The sequence below is a fragment of the Podarcis tiliguerta genome, assembly GCF_965153285.1.
Source record: "Podarcis tiliguerta genome assembly, chromosome: 3".
NCBI lineage: Eukaryota > Metazoa > Chordata > Lepidosauria > Squamata > Lacertidae > Podarcis > Podarcis tiliguerta.
In genome coordinates this window covers 86,718,416-86,738,099 of record NC_139536.1, presented here as the reverse complement: position 1 = coordinate 86,738,099, position 19,684 = coordinate 86,718,416, and the positions used below count along the sequence as shown (strand labels likewise).

The window sequence follows — 19,684 nt, the reverse complement described above, 5'->3', positions numbered from 1 at the left end:
ACAATGTGTTATGTCGTTTAAAAAATGTCAGCAATTCACAATAAGTTTTTTCTAATAAATATCCTACTGCATTGGTTAATTACTGTTAACATTATGTGGCAGTGATTAATAGACATGGTATGAACGTAAGCATCTAGCTCCTAGGTAGGTCGGGTCAGAAAACTATAATGCAGTAGCATTACATTGGAAAGTTGGAAGTTGCTTCATGCCAAGTCTGACCGACAGTCAGTCACTGTCCCACCACCACTATTTTTGGCAAAGACACCAGGAGAAACCCTGGGCTGTCTTGACACCAATTAGCCTCTTTGATTGTGTGCATGCAAGAACAAATCACTATTATGTAGGATACTGGCCTTATTATTCAGGGAAAAACAATTTTGTAATTGGATAAGAATATTTCCATTTTTTAATCATGCCTTTCCTTCAAGGAACTTGATGGCACACGGGGAAGGTTTGATTCACGACAATACAATGCCCTTAATTCTTTAACAGATAGGAAGAGCAAATTTATGTGCAATGATGGGCGTATTCACATATTTGGTGACGTAGTGTCTTGGCAAGTCCACTATGTACCTAAAGTCTATTGATTTAAGATAACAACATCCTGCAGTTGGAATCTAATTGCTCTTCTAATAAATAATGTTACCTGGGTAGACTGAGAAATGGCTTCGTCCAGTGCCTGAGCTCGCTTTTTGACATCTTCTTTAATTTGACTATAAAGGGCATCAGCTGCTACATACTTCTCTTGGATTGAAAAACCTTCTCGCGGGCTCAGCTCCAGAAGCTGAGGTCCAGTTTTATTCATCTTATCTATATGAGGCTTGTGTTCAGCAATCAACTCTCGCAGTTGCTATAGCAAAGCAAAACACTTATCAGTATCTAACCCTTACATCGCCACATTCCAGCTGTCTGTGCGTCCAACACGTTCAGCTGGCAAGGTGGTCTAAATAAACAATCCCATCTGCATGCTAAGACAAAGTATAACTCATACGGGATATATCCATTTAGCCTTATTGTTGTGTTTTCAGCTCTAAGCATATAACGTTTCCTTTATACTAGAAAAACAGCATTTTAGTCAACCAAGATATTTAAAAGAACAGAATCTGGGAAGCAAAACAATATAACTAGTCAAAAGTATTCAGCCAGTTGTCCGGCACTCTAAATGATTTATTAAGTAATGGCATTCCAGAAGATGCCAAATTGTTTAAATATGATTATAAATAGCTCGCTAGTGCTGGAGTGCTGTAACAAAAGCAAGCAAATCAAACCTCCAAGGTTACATCAAGGAATCATATTAAGATCATCCAATATTTTTGAGACTTGCAGAAAATGCTGTGCTTTAAAATGGAAGCAACACACTGTTGCACTTTGTTCAGCTCCTTTTAAAGCATAACTTAATGGAACAAACTGTTATAGTTTTAAAGTTCACTTTTAGAAAGTGCTTCTGGGTACTTTTTCTTTTGTTTGCCTCCAGTTTCTGTTGTATTCAGTGTGCCTTCACTACTACTCAATGAGGCTTTAGCTGATTTTTCTACCCAGAACACTCTCTATAATTAATCTCCAACTTTGCTAATATGAAGACAGCCATGTTTCTCTTTATTGCTGCACTCTGCCTAATCAGGAACCTCTGTCTTTTGTTAAGGCTGGAGGCAGAACTGAGTAACTGCTGGACTTTATGTTTCCAAAATTGGGGGTCAGCCATCACTCCTTTCCCCAAAATCCTGGGTACAAACTGAGTCTGCAGCACCTAATCCAATCCAGCCTGCAATCTCTCTTAAAACTGAATCTAAATGCAGATGTAGTGGCCACAACCATTTTTGTTTTTTGTTGCTGTCCCCCACCCCCTTTTCCCTATCCTATGCTTTGCATAACATCCTGACTGATTAAGAGTTCTGGAGAACTCAAAAGATTGTGATATTTTGGCTGGTCCAAAACTGTGGTGTTTCCCAACTGTGGATTTTTGATTTTTTTTTTCCTTAGGGAACACCACAGCTTGCTTTGCATTCCAACTATTTTGGATACTGTTGAACATTTTCATTCCTTTAAAAAAATGTAAATAATTAATAATTATATAAATAAATAAATAAATAAATAAATAAACAACAGAATTAATTAGTGAATTAATTCACTAATCCGCTTTTCACAATGACCACTCTGCCTTGAGAATAGTCTTAAACTTGTGGTTATATTAAAATAGTAAGATTTTGTTTCATAAAAAAATGGATTTTGCGTTGTTGTTGTTGTTAACAGAGAGTAAAAAATATGTAAAATCTGATATTGGTTGGTTTGGTGAATGTGACATGCTAAAGAGAGGGCTGCACTTCTGTTGACCTTTGGAATTAACAGCACTTTGTAAGACGACTGCAAACTTACCCGGTGCTCTTCTTGTTGTTGCTTTAGGGTTTCATATTCAAGAGCTGGTGCTGGAAGCTGTGATATTACTGTTTTTGTTTCCGTTAGCCATGGCCAAATCTCTTCATAAGTCTCCCAGAATTGACTGGCTAGAGACTGAGCTCTTTCTAGCTGCAGGTTCCTCTTAGAGTTCATTTGACAGAGTGTATTATACTTCTGCAAGAGGTCTTCCAGCTTCTTCTATTAAAGAAATTACCAACAAACACCAGCATTTGGTTGGAGAAATTTACATTGTGACAGGTGACTAGTCTTGCTATATAACAGGGTGGGCAATCTTTTAGCTCCTTAGGGGGCAAGTAGGCAGGTGCTTGGGGAAGGCATATCCACCAAGGAGTCGTGGATTCAGCATTCTGGGTCCAATTCTATGGAACTCCTTACTGGTTGATATGAGGAAGGCCCTCTTTCCTGTTGAATTTCGAGTGTCTACTGAAGGCCTTTTTAAATTTCAACAGGCATTTCAAGTAAATTTTAAGGAGATAAGATGAACCTGCTGGATCAGGCCAATGGTCCATCTAGTCCCCCATCCTGTTCTCACAATGACCTGTGGAAAACCAGCATGCAAGATTCAAGCACAAGAGCACTTTCCCCTCCTCTGGTTTCCAGCAACTGGTATTCAGAAGCATCACTGCCTCCAACTGCGCAGAGCATACCCATTATGGCTAACAGCCATTGAGAGCTTTATCCTCTATGAATTTGTCTAATCCTCTTTTGAAGCCATGCAAGTTAGAGGCCATCACTGCCTCCTGCAAGTTCCATAGTTTAACCAAGCGCGGCATGATGCAGCCAACTTGAGGCACCTTAAGCTTTCAAGGCACATTTCAGCCCCCCTTACATAATCTTAGTGGGCTCCAGCAACATGGCTTGGGAATCCCTTACGCATGCAGATTTTCAAGTGCAAATCATGCTCCATTACCTTCATGGTTTGTTTGTCCTCTTCTGTGCATGTCTTCATAATCTCATCCCCAGATGCAACAAGCTCTTCTATTGTATCCTTGTGTTTCAAAATCTCCATGGTAAATGCCTAATTACATAATACAATATTCTGGTATTAGGAATATGAGGACATAGAGCAAAAGCCTGCACTATAATGGTTTGAAAATTAAATCATGGCAGAAAAAGTAATGGGCATTAATTATTGCATTACAGATGGAATCACATTTGTTCACCTTTTGAACTTGTAGCTGAGCAATGGTCTGGTCACGTTCAAGCCTAATGTCACCCAGAGACATCAGTTTATTTTCTGTTTCCTCAACCCAGGCTAATTCAGTGTCGGCTGCTTGATCAAACTAAAGAAAGCACAGAAAAATTAAAATAGCAATTTATAAAAAAAAACTCCAACTGGATGGGTAGAGGGTTTAAAATGGAAAAGATATTTCAGAAAAGACATTTGATAAGATTGAGAGGTGGGGATCATAGCTCAGTGGTAAGACTGCACTGGTTACATTTACACAGCCCCAAGTTTATGAGAACCTGTTTATATTTTGGATATCAGAACCAGTAAAACCCTAAATTGCAAAGCTGCCTCTAGGCCAGTTCTAGAATGGTGGGTATTTTAAGCTGCAATGCTAAGGGAGTTGCACATAGCTAAGAAAGTGTGTTGCAACACCTTTAGGAGGGGATAGAGGATGAAGCGATTAAGGTGTCAATGGCAACAAGATAGTGCCTGTTAACTTCCCTGCTAGACCATAAGCTTTCCACAGTTTGTGCATTTAGACCTGGCAGAGGAGATGTGGCCTCTTCACTTAAGAGATATGATGGAGGATGAGAGAAATCTGGGTATTCTTAAAGGGACAGGTAAGGCAAGGCAGAATAGTGCAACATGCTTCAGTGGCATTTGTCAAACATACAGAGTCAGAAAGGTAAAGATTGTAAGCAGTGGGCCAAATATCATTGAACAGCAAGTGTGATGTCTCTGTGCAAAGCTCAAAAGTATACGAAATAAACACAGTGATCATTCACAACAGCACTAATTTGCAACGATATAATTTTCCTCCCTTTGCTGTGATGAGAGAAAAAAACTTTGCCTTGCATGAAATTGAAACAAGTAGCTTCAAGCTTGCTGATGAATTTTTGTTCAGCAGCTGCTGGCTAAAGTTTCCCTTTGAAGTTATTTTGTTGAAGAATAATGACTTTCAGGTCAGCAGCACAGCATCCTGGAATCAGTGCTAGTAGTTAAGAGTGTGAGGCTAGGTGGCTCGTTGCTGTGATTGAATATAATGCAGCTTCTTATAATACCCACACAGTTTATTCTTATTTTAATAAATTCTAGGGCTCTCTGTGACATTGAGGAGTATATCAAAATCAGCTTATTTCAGAAGTGTTACAAAGAGGAAGCAGGAAATGTCAGAGCCACATTATACTTTATACTTCAACCAGAATTCTCTGTCAAAATTCTCACAAACATCAAAGGTAATATTAATACTTGCTTTTCTTTAAACATCTTTTGCTCTTGTCCATCTTTAAGATTATTTCCCTGCCTCAATAGAGAGATTATTTTTTAGTTAGGCTAGATCAATGGCATTAAAATCAATGGGCAGCAAAATAGGAATTGCTTCTTGGTAGAAGTTGACAGTCCAGTTGTGCGAACGGAAGTCATGAGTATCTATAGCATACACATATTCCCCCCCCCCCCCGAAAATCTTATCCTTTCAGAGACCACTAGTGGATTTCTTTCAAATGTCATTTTCCAAACATGCATGGGAGAAGAGAGCAAGTTCGTGCCCACTGAGCTTCCCCCCACCATGACAATACTACTGGTGGTACCCTGACTTCCACACTCTGGGGGAAGGTTCTAAAGAAGGGAGAGCCCGCTGTATGAACCTAGATTAGCACCCTGATCACAAAGGGTTCTGGCAGAGGCAGAGCCTACACACAAAGCAGACTCCTCATTTGAGACCTTCCCCTTCAACATGCGGATGGCGCAGGGGAAGGGAAGCCAGGGTCTGTTATCCCACTAGGCACTGCTGTCATATGCAAATGTTCCATCCTCAACTTTGTTTCTTCCCTTGGGCTCACCAGACCAGTTCTCAACTGAACTCGAGAGCTTTGGAGAACTTTGAGAGCCTCCCCCATCCTGGTTCTTTCCAAATGCTTTGAAATACAGTTTCCATCACTGGCCATACTGACTAGGGCTGTTGTGATCTAGAGTCCAAATTATATTGAGGGCACCAAGTTGGAGAAGGCTATTGTAGAGCAATTGGTATGCTCGTGAAGCACAATACTTGAATGGTCTAGTTTAAGCAGACAAATAAATATACACAACAAGTTTCAATGTGAATCATGTTCCTAAAAGAAAGCGGTAGAGAAACTGATAAGGTGGATAACTTTTATTGGACCCACTCATGATGGTGGGAGCACATGCGACCTTTAGAGGTCATCAAAATTCTTCATTATGTCTGATGCTTTCAACATATGCTGGTTGAAAAAGAAATAATCCTATTAAGCTGCTTGAGAAAGTTGATAATTTACATGTTTGTGGTGACAGAGTCACTTCCAACTGAAGGTGAAATTTAATGGATAAGCTGTCATATCTTATTCTTTAATTATGAATCATGACTGAAAAGCAAGTTACGTGGGCTGAGGTTTCTCCATGTTTTTCATGAGTAATTCTTTATCACGCTGTTTAATCTATTTGAAACAAGCCACAAACATTTGCTGTCATCTCACATTTATAATCAGAGAAGGTACTTTTGGCCTGAACATTCTGTTTTGAAAGAGAGGCATATAAACTGAGTCATACTAAATTAAAGGGCCAACAAATTAAAAGCTCTAAAAAAGAAAACCTTCGAACAAAACACTGATGTTTATATTAAGCCCATTTTAATACTGCCCACAACTGCAAATAATGTTTATATTTCCTGCAAAACTGCATCCAGTGGCTACTGTACACATCTTTACTTCAACCATTCATTTACACAAGCTGATATATGACCTACATAGCAGCATAAATAATAAGTTACAGGGTTTGAGTTTACAATTCTTTCTGTACTGAAATTCCCACTGAGATCACTGCATGATGCTACTCGTAATGCCTCTCAGTATGAGACTGATCTGTAATTTCTGTGTCAACTAGAAGACAGATGGCTACAACAATGACTGGATTTGCTTTGGTCTAGGACTCATGTCTGGCAACTATGACCAAGCTCTTTTCAAGTTTGGCCCCAGTTCTTGCAAAGACTTAGCATGCATGTGCCAATAAATATGAACAGCAGCCTTTTCTTTTGGTAGGGATTCCCAGATACACACCTGGATGTATTCCTAGAACAGATAAATATACATATTTTTTTCCCTATCACGCATAGACTGAAATGAGAATTATGGTCATTTTTACCTGCTGCGATCTGAAAATGGCAGCATCAATTTCTTCCACTTTCTGAGTTATAGTGTCGCTCACTAATCTGTACCGTTCGTTGTCTTCTGTGATCATTTTGTCTATCCCTTCCCTTGCTCTCCATGGCACCAGTTCAAGCAAAGCACTGCTGACTTCGTTAAGAGTGTCCAGTAAACTTTTATTATCTTTTGCTTCTTTTTTCAGTGCCTAAAAAGGAATATTTAAGGTAAACAAATTAAAAATAACACATTGGCGCAGAAACAAAATCTGCACAGCTCAAAGGTTCCACCCATGGGGCTTTTTTGGTTTTCTCCTTCTCCCATCTTCAGTTTTTTTTTATTGAGTTTAAGAGTACATAGCTGAAATGCTACAGCTGCAAGCCAAAGCTATAAATATCGCTCTTTTCAACTTGGCTACCTTTGCTTTTGTTACAAGCACGCTTGGGACCCCCTAACCTCTCACACTATCAATATAAACAAACAAACAAACAAACAAAGGACCTACCTACATGATGCTGACACAAACCTCTAAACTAATAAAAGATGATAGTGCAAAAGAACAACACCCCACCTCTCTCTCTCCACCTCCCTCCCCTACTCTGAAATGCATTCTTGAAATACGATAACGCTTCTTGCTTAGCCGGATGAAGGGATGTGCATGAGGTGTGAATATATGCAAAAACGTCCCAACTTCTGTGTAGCTGTACAAAGGGAAGTGTCACGCCTGTTGCTCCACCCACTTTTGCTGCTGGCATGTGGCCCCCGGAACGCTGTCCACAAGCAAACACAGCACTTTACGCTCACCTTTTGTCTTTCTTGCGCTTGACTTAACTCTTCACCTTTCGGGACCTGCGCTTCGTACGACTGTAATTCCACCTCAACTTTATCCAGCCAAGTGCAGAGTTTCTCATGAGCTGACAGAAGCTGACCGGAAAGCTGTAGAGCTTGTTCTAAAGTCTTGGACACATCAGAACTCAGCTTCGTTATGTCCTTGTACCTTGTTTTAATGCCTTCCAATTTATCTTGAATTATGACAACTTCATCACCTGCAATGCGAAAGGGGTATTTAACACACTAATCATCTAAAGCGACCAGTATGTTTTTAGTGTTTAAATCCACAGGTGAAAATAGAACAAATATTTCATCCTGATCAAGCTAGTTTTTCTTCTAAGCATGGAAGCTTCACTGTGCACATGCAACTTTAGCCCACCCCACCCCATCCCTGTCTTATTTTAGATTGGGCTCCACCAAAATAAATCTAGGTCAAGCCTCAGCCAATCAGGATTCTCCAAGTTAGGGACGAGGAACCTATGGTCATCCAGATGTTGCTGGACTACAACTCCCATCTTTGCATGATTATTGGTCGGCTCTGATGGGAGATGGAGTCCAACAACATCTGGACTCCCTATCCCTGTTCTATGCACTGGCTCACACCAATTAAATCATCAGTACAAGCCTGGAGCCCTAATGATTTCTGAGTAGGTGACAGGCAGTATGGTAGGCAGAGCTCAGTATTCATGGCTCAGGGTTTTGCCTGCTCTGAAGTTCAGAATCAGTCTCTCTGAATATGGGAATAACATAGCATTCCAAGCTAAGGAGCAGATGGATGGCCTTTCCTTCTACCGCATGGCAACTTTATTTGACTATATCTTTAAAAAAACAACCAACTATGTCTTTTCTCCAATATACATGAAATTACACAAATATTGAGATTTTGTGGTATGTACAGTAATTAAATTTAATCCATTAAAATAAGGCCGGTAATGAATCAACTGACAGCGCTAATTACAATTAAGAACATTTTCCTCTTTGAGTGGCTATGTCCATGCAATTGCCATTATACAGAGAATGAAAGTCAGAATTGAAACTGCACTGTTCGTTATACTATATGTTTACCTTTCAGTGAACAATTCAGGTTCTAATTCTGTAATTCTTCTCCTTCTCTCATCCCTCCCTTCTTCCCAGCCCCAAACTATGTATATCTTGGAGAGTTCATGGAGTTAGAGACTGGAAAATTTAGAAGATGTTGGTCTACAAGCCAGACATGCTGTGTGCAATTGGAATGCAACTTTCCCACAGTACTAGGTCCACTGTGGGGGAAGCAGCCTCTCTCACAGCAATAGGTAGACTAATTACTCAGTCCATTTTTAAAAAAACTCTTTTTTTAACATTTACTACAACATTCTTCTATATAGCTGTTTAAGCAGTCTATTTACTCCTTCCTTACATCTATTGGCTGAGATCCAAATGGACATGCATCATGATACCACACATTACAAACTGCTTTAAAATGCTGAAGTGCTACTCAAAAATCATAAAATAAGGAACTATTCAAACTATAATCAAATTCTTCCAGAACCATGAATATTCAAGTTAGGGGTGAGTGATCCTACTCTTGTTTTCAAGAGTTTCAACTGAATAGGTAAAGGTAAAGGGACCCCTGACCATTAGGTCCAGTCGTGACCGACTCTGGGGTTGTGGCGCTCATCTTGCTTTATTGGCCGAGGGAGCCAGCATACAGCTTCCGGGTCATGTGGCCAGCATGACTAAGCCGCTTCTGGCGAACCAGAGCAGCGCAAGGAAACGCTGTTTACCTTCCAGCCAGAGTGGTACCTATTTATCTACTTGCACTTTGATGTGCTTTCGAACTGCTAGGTTGGCAGGAGCAGGGATTGAGCAACGGGAGCTCACCCCGTCACAGGGATTCGAACCACCGACCTTCTGATCAGCAAGTCCTAGGCTCTGTGGTTTAACCCACAGCGCCAACTGAATACTGTACTATAAAAAAAGTCTCAAGCCGCTTTTAGTGTTAAGTTCAAAATTTTAAGAAGCTTCTTTACCACCCTCCACTGTACTTCATTTACAAATCCCTGAACCCTAAGACTCTCCAAAATTTGGGGGTCTTGTCCCTAGCAGAACAACATTTTGTGATGAGACCTGGAATGTGAATAAGAGAAATAATTTCCAGAGGCAAAGAAATGATCTATATGCTATTTCCATAAAGGATAAGGCCTTCCCTCTCCCTGACAGAAACGACACATGGAAAGTTAGTTTCCTGTCAGGCATTCTGGGATTTGTAGTCACTATTTTCAGCAGGAAAATTTGCTCTGTCAAGGGCTGGTAGCATTTTTTCACTGTCTCTCCCTTTCCCAAATTGAAGTTTCTGTTCTATGGGACAACAACTCTTACCTTCACTGCGGGTTCACCAGCCATAGTCCTGAGCTCATGCCAAGAAACACTGGGTCAGTACCTGAAGTATTGCCCCGGGAATTTGAATACGCTCCACTCCAGAACAGTAGCAGCTAACCACTTGTGCTGGCTCATAACATCACCTTACCCCATGGCCTCTCGGCTGATCAAGGAGGCAAATGGACTAAGAAAGGAGAATGGGAAGGAGCAGAGGCCAAGTCTATTGCTCCCCACAACAATATTAAAACTGGATCCAGTGTATGCTCAAAATTCAAAGAGGATGAAATCTGGAAGGCTATTTCACCATATATTCCCCAGCAGTAGAGTGAAATTCTCCAACTGTTCAAACATATGTTAAGAAATTCTCTTCTGAGAAATTTCCTATCAGCCCTAAATTTCCCCAATAGCTCTGCACAGTAGACCAGTAGAATATTACAGCAGGAAGGCTGAGGCTGAGTTAATGGTTTGCCTAATGTCACCTAGGAAGTTCATGGCTGTGGGTAAATTTGAACTGAAGACTCCCAGCTCATGCTCTCAACCACTATGCTACACCAACTCTCATTACTGCTTTCTTTTCACATACCTGGGAGTAAGCTCTGCTGAGCTCTGAGCAGACAGGTATAGTATTACACTGTGAAACTTTATTACACACTGCACCCATAATTTTAAACTTATCCCATTACTTATGAACAAAAAAGTTTTTTTAAAATGAGCTTTAAAAAGGTTCCAGTAGGAGTCAGTGAGCCCCCAAAGGTTTCTACTTTACTTGTCTTCGTTGTCATAAATCATTAATTTCCTCATGGCTTTCTCACCTGTTGTTTGTTTGAGAAGCTCCAAACCATTTTGTATAGCCTGATCAACATTTTGCTTTCTGAGCAGAATCTCATCTTGGAGAGCCTAGAAAATTTTAGAATGCTTTTATCATCAGAGAAGTCATCATTTAAAATCTATAAAGCCGAAAGTCTATAAGCAGCCACTTATTCTCTCAGAGTGAGAATTGGAGCAGGGTGTGGGGAGGATAAAGGCTTAAAAATAAATGATCAGGATACAGAATTAAATAACTATAATAAAAAAAATGAGAAGTAATATGAAATAGTGCTTAAAATGGTAAAATAAAATCAACAGAAAATAAATGGAAATACCAGCATTTCAGTTTGTTGCTTCACAAGCAAGTCAGTATTGTAGTCTTGGACTGCCAGTTTGCTCAGTTTCTCGTGTACTTCATTCAGCCAATTCATCAATTCAACTTCATCCTCTCCAAAAATCTGAGCATTGCAATAGGCTTGCTGTAGAAGCTGAGCCCTACTGCCACTTTTCTCTCGAATCTCAATGTATTGGGCTTCTGAAGAATCTAGTTTCTCCTGCACCATTTCCTTATCTTCCTTGGAGCTCAATGCCTTTAAAGCCTGACCAATATTAATAGCTTGCTCCAAATTTTTGTTGCGAGTGGCGATGTCTTCCTCAAAGGCCTAAATGAAGTTTTCAAAGTAGTAAGAAAAAGAAAAGAAAAACAAGCAAACAAAAAAAACATAAAACCAAATATGAAAACAACTCAAGAACAACCAAAAGAATATAACTTTGATGGTAAAAGAAGCATATAAATAATAAAAAAAATGTGTTGGGGGGAATACTCCACTTTTGATTTACAAATCATAAAATAATTGCCGCAATTAAAGGCACATTAAGATCTTACTTTATGTTGAGAAATCTGCTGTTGTAGTTTGGAAGCCTGTGTTCCAATGGGTTCTGAATTTGAAAGCCTCTTTTCAGTGATGGTTAGCCACTCAACCAGTGGTTCTAAAGTTTCATGGAATTGCTGTGCTACAGCTGAGATACCTTCCAACTGACGATTCCTACAATATGTGAAAACAAAGCACATTTTGTGGGATGAGGGATGTATGAAATACTAAAAATTTAAAACCAGCGCTTGGAAAGAACTACTTCGGTTTAATTACGTTCAATGAATTACTTCGAAAATCTCTGAACTACACCTAAAAGTAGTTCCCATAATTGGAAGATTATGGGAGACATCCACTTTACTACAAGAACGGGTGATTATGTGATACTGATTTCCCCATACTATTTCACTGAAATTTCTAAAAATAAAACTTATAATATACTCAGAGATATTTTCTCATTTAGCTTCAAATGTGAATCTAACAGCTAACTGGATGAAAATGTTGCTATAGTTTCAAATTAGTTTCTAATGCTGTATCAAGGAGTACACCCTACTGTACCCCTAAGTGAATGCAAACATTTCAGGTACCTTGTTTCTGCTTTATCAAGCAGTGCATCCCATCTGCTATCCAGGAGGCTCAGCTGTTTCAAGATCTTCTCTTTATCAGCGGGCTCTGCTGACTCTGCAATTTTTTCCCCTTCACGCTTGATTAGTTCAACAGTGGGTCTGCGGTCATCCAGCAATCTCTGGAGAAGCTGGAGACAAAATAATCAAAAATCAAATTGCCAGGAAATGACTGTTCACTACAAGGCTGTAAAAAGATTAAGAGGCAGATTCTTCAAGGTCTTGTTTACTGGCAAAAAGAGGCAGGCTTAAGGGAACAATTTTCTGAGATGGCAGGAAATTGTGAGGGTGCCAGCAGTATTACAATGCAAGTGCCATATATTGCATAAATAAGTAATTTCATTATGAGAGCGAGAAAACTCTGCCAATCTTAGCATCGGTTGTAAAGGTCTAGCATCCTTCCAAATGTTTTCATTCAGATTTCTTTTCAATGCTATACTGGAAGCTCTAGAAGGGCTACAGATATATATGCCTTATATGAGGTATGATGTTGACATGTGCGGGAAGAGGGGGGAATCACAGTGGGACATTTTATAACACATGACAGTGTTGGGAACTTTTGGGGAAGCTTTTCCATTTCAGAAAAAGAAAAGATGGGAAATTTTCCGCTTCACATACGAACCCTCCCCATGTTTTCAATACGCTGGTGATGTTTGCAATGATCCACTGCAATCCAGAGAAATATCCGTTTGTTTATATAGTGCTCACCTTTCAAAACACTTGTGGTCGCATTCAGTAAGATGAACACAATTCAGGGCTTAATGATGTTCCTAAGACCAAATTATTTTAATGGGGAATCAAACATGTTATAACTTTCTCTGGATTGCGTCCCAAATTTTCAGTACAAACATATGATCATTTTGGAGATTATTATGTTGCGCGCAGCTGCAACTTTGGATACTCACTTTGGCCAGGCAACCTGAGGACTTGATTCACTAAGCTTCATGCAGTGCTCTTCCCTGGGGGTTGCCTTCTATGTTTCAGCCAAAAATCCCCCCTCCTCTCTCCTACTGCCTTTTGTTAAGACTGCTCAGAGAGCACAACTTCTCTCTGATGCTGTGCATGCTGTGACCTGCTCTTTCCTTGCTCACACATTTATTTTGAACAGGAAAGTAATTATGGATCTGGTTACAGAGTTTGATGTGCTGTATTTACTCCACAACTGCCAATTCAGTATTTAATACGAAATTTCTCCCCCTCCCCCCCTTTTTTAAGTGAGGGTCTAACAATCCATCAGCAACTGTGTTACAAACAATTGTTGAAAAATCTGAAGCAGGGGTGTTTGACGTTATTAACTGAAGATACAGGCACACCAAGATGTTACCCTAAATCAAAACAGATTCTACAAAACTCTAGAGACGGAAGTCAGGAAGTAAGGGGTGGAGCAGAAGCTGACACCAGGCACAGATTTCATCCCTTACTAACCCATATGTATAGGCAACTCGTATATGTCCACACTGAATGGCATATATGGGAAGAAGAGATTAGCTGAGAAGGGGTGGGGTGGAGGGTTGTCAAAATGATGAAGGAGGATTGAAGCCCTGACAAAATTTTGAACTTTATTTCAACTCAAGGGAGTAGCTCTACAATGTTCTTCCGCCTGCCCCTTTTCACAATATCAGTGATGTCTTTTCAAACATCCGATTGCTTTTGATCCTTGAAATAATTGTTTTTGATGTGCATCCAGTGAAATGTACACGTGCATGAAATGATGCCAAGAACCAGCACAGATATTCCAGAGTTTTCCTTGCAATACATACAGAAAGCTGGTCCAATGAAATGATTGTTTACTCTGTGCTATACATGGCCTCTGCCCCCCCCCCATTCTGCACCAGCTCCCCACATTTCCCAAAGAAGTGAAGAAAACCACATTTCTCCGGACAAAGGATGCAATCAATGCCTGGATGGGAGGCTGCCTGGGAAATCCATTGAGTTCCATGGTGAAAGAAGAACTGGATATAAATTTACATACCAACTATTTGTTATATTTCTTGGTCACTTTTCTCATTGAATGAACCAAAGCAATTTAGGGCTCATCCCACACTTCCGCTTGCCTAGCCACTTTCCCCCAGGAAAACCTGCTGTCTATCACTGAATCCGAGCCGTACAAGTAAAAGGCAGGACTAACAGATCCTGTCCCACTACTATGCTACAGTCTGGATGCCTCTGCTAAAATGAGTGGAGAATTCCAAAATGAAAGCATCAAAGGGCAAATCTTTAAAGAGAATTTCACAGATTGGGCTGACAAAATTTGCCCTTCCCCTGAAAAAAGCCAAACACATCCCCCACAGAAGCATCCATGACAACCATCCTAAGTGATGGGATCACAGAAACTATGGAAAGGTATTTTTTCCAGGCTCTTTTGCAACTGCACCTCTTATAGCACACGTCTAATACACACTCAGCCACACTGTTATCCAGTAGGCCACATGTTATTACTGTTATTAATTACCCACTATTCATCCTAAGGCCCCGGGTGGGTTATAACATTAACACACAGCTTTAAAAACAGTTTAAAATACCCAACTGAGCAGGTGACAGAGAAAATATAATTAATCTAAAGATAGATAAATAACTTCCACTCACTTTCTGTTCCTGTATTTGTGCCTTCACAACTTTGAACTCAGCAGATGGAGGCTTCTGATTAGCCACAAGGTCTTCTGTGTCAATAAGCCAGCTAAGGATAGATTCGACAGCATCTTGAAACCTCCCACAGTGGAGCAGTGCCTCTTGCAACTGGGCTGCTCTTTGAGCAACCTAACAAACAAACAAATAAAAAAACATTGTAAATATTATCCTCTTCCCACGATACCTCTTTCCATCTTTCCAGTCAATCAAACAACCCCTAGCGAAAATAAGAAACGTTAGAAGGAGGAACAATTTAAGGCTAGCAACTCCTAAACTATGAAGCTCTTCACTGACTCGAGTGACATTCTGTGCACTTCGGCAAATATTTAAAATTGTCTTAATATAGATATGAACAATACATTTTGTACCAGTAGGTCATAGGTGCATAAAGTGTGAGGTAGACCTGCCTAGGGATAATCCCCAGGGAAGCCTAAGTACCGTATTTTTCGCCCTATAGGACGCACTTTTCCCCCTCCAAAAATGAAGGGGAAATCTGGATGCGTCCTATGGGGCGAATGCAGGCTTTCGCTGTGCCCACCGACCCCTCTTGCTCTCCAGGCTTCAGGAACACATCCGCAGCCTAGGCAGCCCTGCGGGAGTTCAGGAACACATCCGCAGCCTAGGCAGCTGTCTAGGCTGCGGATAGCAGCCTGCTTCCCAGAGTGCCGGGCGCGCTGAAAGCAGAGCGCCCAGTGCTTCGGGAACACATCCGCAGCCTAGGCAGCCCCGCGGGAGTTCCCGCAGGGCTCCCCACGCTGCGGATAGCAGCCTGACGCTCGGCGCAAAGGGCACCCTGAAGCAGAGTGCCCCGCCCGCCGGACAGACATCCGCAGCATGTTGGAGCCCTGGGGAGTCCCCCGCAGGGCTCCCCACGCTGCGGATAGCAGCCTGCCGCCCGGCGCGAGGAGCGCCCTGAAGCACAGCGCCCCTCGCGCCGGGCAGACATCTGCAGCGTGTTGGAGCCCTGGGGAGTCCCCCGCAGGGCTCCCCACACTGCGGATAGCAGTCTGCCGCCCAGCGCGAGGGGCGCCCTGAAGCAGAGCGCCCCGCTCGCCGGACAGACATCGGCCAGCCCCACAAGCTCGGGGGACAGCAAGGAGGCGCAGCGCCGCCATCCCGCTGTTCCTCGACCTGGTTCGGTTTCCCCGACCTGGTTTTGGGTTTCGTCCTATGGGGTGAAAAATACGGTACTTCATGTGCCTCTTGAATGCATGCATGCATCTTTATTTGGACATTAATATAATATAATATAATATAATATAATATAATATAATATAATATAATATAAATTTATTATTTATATCCCGCCCATCTGGCTGGGTTTCCCCAGCCACTCTGGACAGCTTCCAACAAAAGAAGAAGAAGAGGAGTTTGGATTTGATATCCCGCTTTATCACTACCCGAAGGAGTCTAAAAACGGCTAACATTCTCCTTTCCCTTCCTCCTCCACAACAAACACTCTGTGAGGTGAGTGGGGCTGAGAGACTTCAGAGAAGTGTGACTAGCCCAAGGTCACCCAGCAGCTGCATGTGGAGGAGCGGAGACGCGAACCCGGTTCCCCAGATTACGAGACTACCGCTCTTAACCACTACACCACACTGGCTCTCTCTAAAGATTAAAATACATTAAAACATCAGTTATTAAAATCTTCCCTAAATAGGGCTGAAGACAGTTGAGTAGGCATTTTGCTTCAATCAGCATGACACAGAAAGCAGCATGAATTATGTTTTGCAATCCTCTATTTCTTTTAGGCTTTTGACTTTCTACAGGTTTCTTTCCATGGACATTAAAATGACAGGGTACCCATGTGACAAAGAGTAGTCTGCTTCTATAGGAGCTCTACATGAGCACCAGAGCACAAATGGAGTTCTGGACTGGGGCTTTTGTGCATTTTGTTATGCAGTCTATTACAATAATGTGTAGTACTACTTTGTAGTGAAAATCAGAAATAAGAGCAATACAAAAACAACAGCAAACTAAACAACAGTGCAAATACAACTAACATACCTTTTTGTTGAGAGTTTTCCATCTTGTGTTAACATCCTCAAGATCACGCTCAAGGTTATCAGTACTAGCATTTTTAGCAGCACTCTGAATAAGGCCTTGACCCAACCAATTTACCTCCTGTTGCTTAACCTGCAGTGGTTCAATCTTTTCCTTCTCAAATACCTTCAGATCAAAAGGAAAAGAAAGAAAGAAAGAAAGAAAGAAAGAAAGAAAGAAAGGCAGGCAAAGGCACATTTAGATTATTAAGTTTGGAACATGCTGAGCATAAGTAACGACTAGAGCAGATATCAGTAGTAAAATCACACAGCATGTCATGAACACAGTGTTGAAAGACAGTATTTAGCTACAGAGTGTACATATAAAATTGCTCTTAATGTTGTAAACACAAAACAACTCAGAGTAAATTATATACACATTAACCCAAAGAGGAGTTAAGAAACTGCTATTACATTAAAAAAAAACCCCACTGTATTTAAAAGGAAAAGACAAACATAGTGCTCCATACTGAATCTTCCTAATATAGATGCTCAAACAATATTTAAAGCAAAAGGTACACGTTGTGGACACCTATGTCAAACTGAAGAGGATGACATATTGTGGGTAGTAATTGTTCAGATATCTGTTCACAATAGCCCATTCTTCTTGGGGCTATGCAGCTCTGTGCAAACAGTTATCCTTTGCGTATGGCCAGCAGACACAAGTAGCCCATAAAAACATAAGAGCCCTGATGGATCATACCAAATGCCCATCTAGACCAACATCTTGTTCTCACAGTGGCCAACCAGATGCCTGTGGGAAGCCTGAAAGCAGAGTGCAAAAAGGACTTGTGACTCTGACGTACAGAAGCATACTTCCTCCAACAGAGTGCATAGCCATCATAGCTAGCAGCCATTGACAGCTCTATCTTCGGTGAATTTGTCTAATTCTTTTTTGAAGCCAATCACAGTAATGGTCACCACTTCTTCTTTGTCAAAGTTAAAACTATTTACTGCATGAAGTAGTTCTTTCTTCAGTTCTGTCCTGAATCTTCCAACATTTAGCTTCATACAATGGTCCTGGGTTCTAGTACGATTCAGCCAATTTGGATAGATCACTTTGGATCTCCTTGCAGTCTCTTTTTGTTTTAACCACCCTGAACAACTGCTCACTTTTATAATTTATAATCAAGCCCATATCCCAATGCTAATCCCTTAATTGGGAGAACTGCCCATTTATTCCTACTGTCTGCTTCCTGTTCCTTAATTAGTTGCAGAACAGTAGGAGGACCTCTCCTTTTATTCCATGATTAAGCTTACTAAGGAGTCTGTGGTGAAGTACTTTGTCAAACCCTTTCTGAAAGACCAAATACACAGTGCCCAGAGTCTCTATAGTAGAGTTTGAAAGTATGAGTAGCAACGGTGGACAAGGGAAATGCTTAAAGTTTGGTGAAGAAATTAATCAATCGTCTGAATATGCTCAGCATATGTTTCTGTGGTGCATAATGATTTGCATAGCCATTTAAAGGTGATGCAGTGCTCTTAGTTCTAATGGGAGGAGCTGGTGTTGGACAGTGTGGCTCCTACAGACCAAGTGAGCAATGAGATGCTGGGCACATGCAGGAAGGGACCTAACTGCACAGTGGAGAAATGCAAGTGCTATCCAATGATTTGGGGGCCACTATAGCATGGTGAGCCTGGACCTCAGGAATGGCCTGGGAGAATGAGCTGATCATGTGACTAAGGAACTACACCAGCATTCACCTTCTAGATAAGACTAGTAATGGTTATATTGTTTTAGAAGATACTGAAAAACCTTGGGGATCTTCTCCCTTTATTTCCCAGGTGGTCTTCATTGGCAAGAAATTCAAGCACGCTTCACACAATGATATCCTAATGCAGGTTAACTCAACCCACCAACCTAAGTGATGTTCATTTGAGGACTTGCAAAGGCTAGTGACAGAAAATATTCCACAGGCATCAAATACTGTTGGTGGTATTATGAGCCCAGGCTATTCAAACTGTGGTCTTAAAGCTTCTTACCTTTGAAGTAGTCCCCCCCTTCCCCCCATCTTCTTTTTCTTCTTCTTCTTCTACTACTACTACAGACACTGTCCCTTGGCAGCAATTTCACTATAGTCGGCAAAATATTGTGAAGCCATTGTACTGTAATACTGTACTGAGCTTTATTATTATAGCGTTACTAGCAAATATGGCTCACATCCTGAATATATATTTCAGCTGACACTAGTAACATCATGCCCTTAATACAAGCAATGTTATGGGGATACTACAAGTGTACCTCAGTATGGCTAAAGTTATTCCTCAGAACCTATGAAGCTAGACATTCAAGTAGCCCAGGACACCCAAATTCCTAGAACAGTCTGAAAATAAAGCATGCTTACAGTTAATGTACCTCAATATTTTATGCTCACATAATTGAAAACAAAAATTGTAAGAAGCCTCCCCAAGATGGGATACATAAATCGTACACCAAAATGGTCAAGCACAACACTAGTAGGAAAGCAGAAACTTGCTATGTACATAGTGTAAGAAACCCAGATTTTCTATGATAGTCTGCAAACAGCACATTTTCACACCTAAGTTTACGTCATAACAGCAGCCAGCAATTCAACACACAGCAAGCACATTTGACACACAGGACAGGCCTTGATTCCACACAAATAACTGGGAGAAGGGGGTTTTGCAGAGGCAGCGAGAAACTTAAGTCCGAACATGGACAGCTCACACACGTTTGAGACTACATGCAATAATCCTCAGACACGGTGGTGTGTTACATAGTAGCAACCAGGAACACACACACACACACACACACACACAC

The 19,684-nt window shown here is 41.1% G+C and overlaps 1 protein-coding gene across 49 annotated transcripts in view; it reads right to left on the bottom strand.

The window, feature by feature from the left end:
* Positions 1-19,684, bottom strand: part of DST (dystonin) — a 315,621-nt gene that overhangs the window by 53,361 nt on the left and 242,576 nt on the right. For 43 of the 49 annotated variants that reach the window (XM_083431241.1, XM_083431260.1, XM_083431249.1 and 40 more), the window contains 12 exons: positions 16,868-17,029; positions 14,819-14,989; positions 12,197-12,363; positions 11,624-11,783; positions 11,073-11,399; positions 10,743-10,827; positions 7,546-7,787; positions 6,743-6,949; positions 3,579-3,698; positions 3,326-3,433; positions 2,374-2,592; positions 647-850 (listed from right to left, as the gene is read on the bottom strand). In XM_083431241.1, coding sequence (XP_083287367.1) covers positions 647-850; positions 2,374-2,592; positions 3,326-3,433; positions 3,579-3,698; positions 6,743-6,949; positions 7,546-7,787; positions 10,743-10,827; positions 11,073-11,399; positions 11,624-11,783; positions 12,197-12,363; positions 14,819-14,989; positions 16,868-17,029 — 2,172 coding nt within the window. The remainder of the gene's footprint in view (positions 1-646; positions 851-2,373; positions 2,593-3,325; positions 3,434-3,578; positions 3,699-6,742; positions 6,950-7,545; positions 7,788-10,742; positions 10,828-11,072; positions 11,400-11,623; positions 11,784-12,196; positions 12,364-14,818; positions 14,990-16,867; positions 17,030-19,684) is intronic. The other 6 variants (XM_083431251.1, XM_083431253.1, XM_083431255.1 and 3 more) reach the window with 1 other exon arrangement.